Below are 7,712 nucleotides of genomic sequence, written 5' to 3' on the forward strand. Positions count from 1 at the left end.
CGTTCAGGGGGAGAGAAGCTCCCAGAGCGCCCCGCGCGCCAGCGGCCTGCTGGGAGTTGTAGTCGGCGAGAGGCGGGAGCCGCGCCGCCCCCCTCCACCGCGGGACTCCAGCTCCCGGTGTGCCTCGTGCAGCCTCCCCGGCCCGCCTTTCCCAGCATGCAGCGCGGTGGGGCTGCGCTTGGCGCGGAGGCTGGACTCTGACGCCGTGCGTGCCAGGGCGCCGGGTGGATCGCCGAGCCGGCCTCGCGGGGCGGGGGAGGGACTACGGTTCCCACAGTGCCCCGCGGGCCGGCAGCCCGGAAATCCCCGAGGGGTGGTGGGATGCAAGGCCTAACCCGGGCTCGGCATATCCTGGGCCTGGCCTAACTCAGGCCCCGTGGCAAGGCCTATATTTGGCCAACCCTAACCCAGGCCAGACCCCATGGCAAGGCCTATCCCTGGTCAGGCCGTATGGCAGGGCTTAGGTCAGGACCCGTGGCAAGGTTTATCCCAGGCCCTGGCTCTGGGCTCCCCACAGCAACAGCTCTGCCCCTGAGCCCATACTAGGCTTGTTTCCGTGTCCACCTCCTGCCCCGAGCCCCAAAGGAGGCAGCCTGGAAGCATAGCTGGACAAATCTGGCCTGAAGCAGGGTCCCTTCCCTTCTCCAAACCCTCCCTTGCAAATCGCTGACTTGCACAAGAGCAAAGCTCTGCTTAACCCAGACTCGACCACATGGCAGAGCCCCCGAACCTGCCTGGGCTGAAGCGGGGGGGCCGTGGTGGCCAACATTCGGCTGCCGCAGACAAACCCTGGGGAGACCCAGGATGCCGGAGGGGGCCTGGAGGAAGGCAGGACCCTCAGGTTCTCAGCCTGCCGTGCTTGTCGCTGTATTGCGGCTCTAATTTAAGGCCAAATCTTGCCGGGGCCCGAGTCAGCTGGTGCTTTCCGAATGAATAGAGGAGTGGGGGTTGGGCTCTGGAAGAGAAGGGCTGTCTACAACACCCCTCACTTGGAGGCTCCCCTACTTCTTGCCAACTCAGCTGGAGACCTCTAAACTGACCCACCTGTGTCCCACTATGGCAAGCCTGTGCAGGTCACTTCCTGGCTCCACTTCCTCTCCCTGTTCCTATCTCGCCTGATCAGTTTGGTGGAAGACGCGTCCTCCGTCATACAACAGTGTGGTTCCACAGGGATGTAGCCACAAGGTGCTGTTATAACGACAGTAACGATGACGATGGATTTGGAGTGGCTTTGTCAAGATCCTGCTCCGATTCCCTGGGAAGCTGGAGTGTGAGGGGATCGTCTCTTGCTCCATGTGTTGGCAGTGCTGGTTCTGCTCCAGAGGTGGGCCCCAGTCCAAGTAAAATATAACAGGAAGAACCTCTCGTGTGCATCTCAGGCAGGTTGAACTCCCCTGGCTTCGCCGGGATCCCCGTTTGGATGGATTCCAGCATTTGAGAAAGCAAGATTTGGGATAAGCATTCGGGAAAGCAAGAGGCGGCCTCTGGAGGTCACTCGCATGCTCAAATCTGGGCACTGCCCCACTGTCCCAGGAAGCCATCTGCCAGGATGCTGTAAAGAGGCCACATCTCCAATTAAGGCTGAATGAAGACAAATGAGCCCGGTGCGTTTTGTAATGCAGGCTCCTTCATTTTGTCACTGGGGATGCCTGGAGCACCAGCTAATCTGTCATGCCCTCCTCCCCTACCCCGGGCAATAATCTACCAAATTGGCAGGTCTCTGCTGTATTAAAGAGGGATGTAACAGCTGAAAATGTTAAAAATAGAACAACAGAGTTGCCTCCCAGTGGTCGGGGTCATTCTGAGAAGTTTTTCTCCACTTCAGCAAACTTGGAGAAAACTTAGTGTGAGGAGGCCGGTCATTTTTGCCTTTGGTTACAGTCGATTTCAGTTTCTCAGCAGAAGGCTTTGGGTTGGAGGAAGGCAGGCCTGGTGGTTACAGCACTAGTTGAGTATTCAAGAGGCCTGGGTTAAAATCTTGCCTGTGCCACTGGCTCTCTGTGGGGCTGAGCACATACACCCCATTGATTCCCTGTATGTAGAACTGGAATAACAACACCCAGATCATGTCTGTGTCCAGCACTGCGCACAGCAGGGCTGGGACCCCACCTCTTGGCACAATCGGATCTAGAATAAAGTGATGGTATTTCCATATCTCCATCTGCCTTGCCCATCACTCCACGCCACCCCCGCCCTATTCAGGATTGAAGGAAAACCATTTCTACCAAAATATCATGGAACTGGATCAGATGGGGTCGGGCCTGACCTTGCAATCCCTGCTCAGGCAAAACTGCCCCCACCCAAAATCAGTGGAGGTCTCATTTGAGGGAGGAAGGTGAAAATGGGACTTTGACCCCTGTCCTAACACAGGGGATATCCTGAGTTCCACCGTCCCTGCCCAGAAAACCCCCTGCAGCTCCATCCGCAGATCGTTGTGTCCTGCATTTTGCAATTCTGCATTTTCCACCGTGTCTCTGCCTGGGGCGCTCCTCTCAACCCGCCCCTTTGCACAGCAGATCTGTAGGGTCACGAATGCACCTTGCTTTTCCCAGCAAGAGGCGTCACCTTGCCGGAAACCCTCAAAACTCAGGATACAGAGGCCGCATCAGGAATTGCAATGACCCAAGTGGGCTCAAAGGGATCCCAGCCCTCCTGCTACACCCCACAGAATGGGTGCTAGGTCCAGCCATCCTTATCAGCATCAAGAGTCTCCCAACAGCTGCTATTGGAAGCCATCGTCTATTCTCAACCTTGATGGATGGAAGATGTCTTCGCAGAACCAGAGGGGAGCCCAACCAGCCCAACCATCCTGGAAGACATGGAACATTTAGGCCCGATCGTCAACACAGCAGCACGCTTTTAACCCCAAGCCCATGATTTGTCATCTTTATCTCTGTAGCGTGACTCATGTTCTCCTGAGCCCCCACAGCCTCCCCCGGGGCCCTTCCCCTTTGACTGTCCTGCGACTGAATGGGGGGGAGGGAGGAAACAGAAATCCCCATAACGCAAACCTGCATCACTCTCACTCCTGATTTCAGCTGGCCTCACTCCGTTTTAGCTTTGGGGGAAGGGGAGGGAAAAATTATGAATCATGCGTTCACTGGGTAACCTCCCCCCCAGCTGCATGTTCATAGCTCTGGCCCCAGGTAGCCACGTGTTTCACCCCTGGTGCTGTCTGTAATCCTGCTATCCAGGGCCCAAGCCTGCAGTCAGCCCCACGCATGCAAACCTTTTGCTCAAAAAAGAAAATATCACCCTTTTTTCAGAAAGCCCCTTTGGGCTTTATGGGATTTCCACAACCCCCTTGGCCCAGCGTGGGAGCCTTGCATGCTTTGCTTTGTAGCCAGGAGGCCCCAAAACTCATATTTTATGAAGGGAAACAAAGATTCTCAACTACTTCCCCAAGCCTCCAGGAGACAAGACACCCAGGAGGGTCAGAGATGGCCCCAGTGAAGCTTTCCTGGTCAGTGAAGTCCTTGCCCAGTGGTTCATCTCTGGACAAGGTCTAGTGAAGGATGAGTTATAGTGAACAAATAGGAGTTTGGGTCCTGTCTTCACATTCACATATAGCATTCTTGGGTTTTTCTTAATATTTGCTTGTTCTAGCTTCTTTGGCAATGATGCAAATAGGCCCCAATCCTGCTAATGCATGCCAGGAATTTGGGGCTTTTTTTGAGTAGCAAGATGATTGGGGTGCATACATCATTTGAGGACAAGGCGTTTAGCTCTGTCCTTTCTTCTCTCATTAAACCCCCAATCCTGCAGGTCACTTCCAAGGTCTAAGCAGAGCGGAGGCTGCCGGCATTCGAGTAATGACCAGGGTCTTTGGGCTCATAAGCCCAAGCCTCAACCCCTGTGGCATTGCGAAGCATCAGCCCCTGGGTGAAGTCAAACACATGGGGAAAGCTTCAAGGGCTGTGACCCAGGTTGTATTGAGTCATGGAGGAGATAACCCTAACCCTGACCATGGTGCTAGGCTCTAACATTACCAGGACCCCCCAACCTCTCCCGAGTGACCGCCTGCCCAGAAACAATTCCCTTCTCTGAAATGATTTTGTAGCCATGATGGCCTAGGAAAGATAGGCAGAATTTTAGAGGGGATGATCTTTTATTGGACCAACCGCATGTGGTTGGGATAGACAAAGACCAATTTTCAGGCATCACATGGCCCTTCCTGGGGTCTCCAGGAGAGAAGGTGCAGCAGAGTGAAGTAACAGATGGAGCCCAAAGTTGCATAACATTCCCTACTAGCAGGACCCAAGAGAAGCAACTGGGCAGCCAACATCGCCTCTCTTATCTGCTGGGTTATGTCTCTCGTATCCTATTTTCATTTGCCGATGGAGTTTGACACAAGCTTTTGGCCCATCTGCTGCTTGGCTCTGCTGCGACCGGCTTTCCTTTGGCTGTTTCAGGACCATTTTAGCTGCCGGCTTCACCCCCTCTCTCTCCTTGATCCATAGGGATCATGCAGCTGCTGGGAGATGTGGGTAGGCCACCCAGTTAGTCCGGAGTCAGGACCAAAGCAGGACAGGGATGCACCTTATAGACGAACTGAACCAGAGCTGCCTGTGGTTTTGTAGCATCTGATGGAGCAAGCTCTTGCCTCTCCGGAGCTGGGCAGTTCGTCCTTCCAACCCCAAACTGACCTCGTGTGGCATTGTGAATGTCTCTGTAGCCTGAGGAAAAGGAAGCAGCAGATCCGATCCTCCCCATTTTCACCCGTATTCTCCCCCCAAAAGTCACTCCAGACAACTGCAGCTTTTTAGGGGATGAGGGTCTCTGCTCTCACAGGCCTGGAGGGTCCCAAATGGCCTTAATTGCAGTCCTAATAATTATAAGTGATGATAGGGAGGTTTCACTTGGTGGCACCCCCTTTTTTTTTTTTCTCCAACCAGCCCCCAAGTGACCCTTGTTTGCAACTAGACCCCCTCCAAGTGACCCTTTTTTCTTGGCAACCAGCCCCCCTCCAAGTGACCTTTCTTTTTGCCATCAGACTCTTCTTTTTTTCAACCAGAGCCCCTCCAAGCAACCCTTGTTTTTGCAACCAGACCCCTCCAAATGACCCCCACTTTTTTTTGGGCAACCAGACCCTCTCCAAATGACCTTTTTTTTTTTTGCAAGCACACCCCCAACTGACCTTTCCTTTTTATTTTCATTTTTTTTTGCTACCAGACCCCCTCCAAGCAGCCCTTCCCCTTGCAACCAGACCCCACCAAGCCCCAGCTCATCCTGTGCCCCCCAGCCCCATTTGCAAAGGCGGGCCCCCCTCCAGGGCGCTCCCAGCCTGCGGGGCGCACGCATGCACAGTGGGTGTGCATGCATGCGTGTGTGTATGTGTGCGCGCGCGCGCGTGCGTGTGTGTGCAAGGGGCAGGCCCGAGCAATCGAGCGCCGATCGGCTCCACCGGGAGAGGGAGGGAGCAATTGAATTTCAAACACAAACAACTGCATGGGGCACTCTCCCACCTCCCTGGAGCTCCCGCGCTGCTAGCACCGAGGGCCGCGGCCGCACGCCGCCCCCACCCAGCGCTCGGGAGGGCCGGGGGCACCATGTCCCGCTCCAACAGGCAGCGGGAGTACAAGTGCGGGGACCTGGTGTTCGCCAAGATGAAGGGCTACCCGCACTGGCCCGCCCGGGTAAGGAGCGCGGGGGGCGCGGGCCGCGCGGAGCGCACACACGTTACATAACGCGCGTTAAGCCGGGGCAGCCCCCCCCTCGGGCCGTGACCACGCAGGGGGGCCTCCCCGTGCTCGGGGGGTGGGGGGTGGCTTCTCCATTGTATTTGCACCCTGGCAGCTCCTTGGAGTTGCCCCCACCCCCAAGCTGAGGATGTGCTAGATTGGGGGGGGTGCAAAGAGAGCAGAGGTAAGGCTGGGGGGCTGCCCCTCCAGATCTGCACCCTGGCATCCCCTTGCAATTGCCCTCCAAGCTGGGGATTTACCTGGGGGGGCTGCCCCTCCAGATTTGCACCCTGGCATCCCCTTGGAGTTGCCCCCCGAGCTGGGAATGTGTTGGGGGTGGGCTGCCCCTCCAGATTTGCACCCTAGCATCCCCTTGCATTGCCCCCCCTCCAGCTGGGGATTTGTTAGATTCAGGAGGCAACGAGCAGAGGCAAGCCCCATTATATACTGAACCCTGGTATCCCCTTGGAGGTGCCCCTGAGCTGGGAATTTGCTAGTTTGGGGGGACAAAGAGGGAAGAGGCAAACCTGTGAGGGCTGTCCCTCTAGATTTGCACCCTGGCATCTCCTTGCAGTAGCCCCTGTGAGCTGGGGATTTGCTAGATTTGGGGATAAAGGGAGCAGAGGCAAGCCTGGGGGAGGGGCGAGGGGGGCTGCCCCATCATATTTGCACCCTGGCATCTCTTTGCAGTTGCCCCCCAAGCTGGGGATTTGCTAGATTCAAGGGGGGCGGGGGGCAAGAGAGCAGAGGCAAGCTTGGGAGGGCTGCCTCTCCAGACTTGCACCCTGGCATCTTCTTGCAGCTTGCTGCCTGAGTTTATAGGGCTCATGGGTGCAAAGAGAGCCTCCAAGGGGAGAAGCCTCCCGGTGTCGGGGCATAGGGGCACAGGCCTGGGTTGCAGCTGAGGGGCTGCATGGGCTGGCGGAGGGGGGTTGCACCCCATGCATCTGCCTGGAACAAAAGGCTTGGCGCTGGGGGGCTTGAGGGAGCAGGGAGGAGGCAGGCAGGACTATCCGCCCTCTTCAGGGACAAGGCCCTGTTGCTTCTTGTGGACCCCCAGCCCTGGGGGCACTTCCTAGGATGCTCAGATACCATTTCTGCCCCTCCCTCGTGGCCAGGCCAGCTTGCCCCCCCGCAGCAGCTCTGTACCAAAGAGGCTTATGGCCCCGGTTTCTTTCTTGGGGGGCTTCTTTGCAAAGAGGAGGGTCTTGGCCCATCTCCTTGGGGGCTCCCAGGGCTTTTCCCTGCCGAGGAAGCACAGAGGCTGGGGGGAGTGAGGGATTCCCCGTGGGACCCTCCTGTTTTGGTGTCATTGGTACGGGGGGGGGGGTCTGTCTGCAAAGTGGAGCGAGGGGATCCCAGGTAACTGCTTTGTTGCAAGCTTGGTGCGAGCACGTGGGCTGGCTGCTGAGTCCCGGAGCCGGGACCGGCGGGTTTGGGGGCCGGAGGGCCCTCTCCTTCCACCTCCTGATTGCCCTCCTCCAAGTGAAAGCCCTGGCCCTAAGGCTCCCCCCCACCCCCTCTTCCTGATTTCCCCTGGTTTTTGTCCCCGGACCTTGCTCTAGGCTGGGGCCTGGTTGCAGGAACAGCCCTGCATGGGGGTGCCCATCTGCCCAGGCTCCTCTTGGCAGGGCCGGTGGGGGGCACCCGTCTCCCGTGGGGGTCACGTAGGCCCACCCTCCTGGGGTGCTGGGCTAGCCGTGGGGGGGCTGTGCCAGCCCTGGGGATGACTGTGGGGGAAGGGGAGCAGGTGCCGACATGCGGGGCCGGGCTCGCGCGTGTGCGAGATGGGCGCGAGCACCGCGTCACGCCCGCCAAGTCCATGGCCCCCCCCCCCCGCTGCTTGTGGTGGCTCTGGGGAAATGCACCCGACGGCTTGTTACTGAATAACGAGCCTGGAGCCCAGCCAGGCCTGGGGTGGCCAGGGCTCAGGATAGCCCCCATGCTGCGCAGAATCAGGGCCCTGACGTGGCCGCACAAAGGCTGGGGGGGGGGGGGGGGGGGCCGGGCCCTGGCCCCGCCTCGCACTGG

The 7,712-nt window shown here is 57.9% G+C and overlaps 1 protein-coding gene across 1 annotated transcript in view; it reads left to right on the top strand.

Moving 5' to 3' along the window:
- Positions 1-5,417: 5,417 nt before the first annotated feature.
- HDGF (hepatoma-derived growth factor) overlaps positions 5,418-7,712 on the top strand; it is a 14,925-nt gene continuing 12,630 nt past the window's right edge. Inside the window, exon 1 of the mRNA XM_019519533.1 lies at positions 5,418-5,636. Coding sequence (XP_019375078.1) covers positions 5,550-5,636 — 87 coding nt within the window. The 5' untranslated portion in view covers positions 5,418-5,549. The remainder of the gene's footprint in view (positions 5,637-7,712) is intronic.

This window comes from Gavialis gangeticus, unplaced genomic scaffold, assembly GCF_001723915.1.
Source record: "Gavialis gangeticus isolate Ggan-Ray unplaced genomic scaffold, GavGan_comp1, whole genome shotgun sequence".
In the NCBI taxonomy this organism is placed as follows: Eukaryota; Metazoa; Chordata; order Crocodylia; family Gavialidae; genus Gavialis; species Gavialis gangeticus.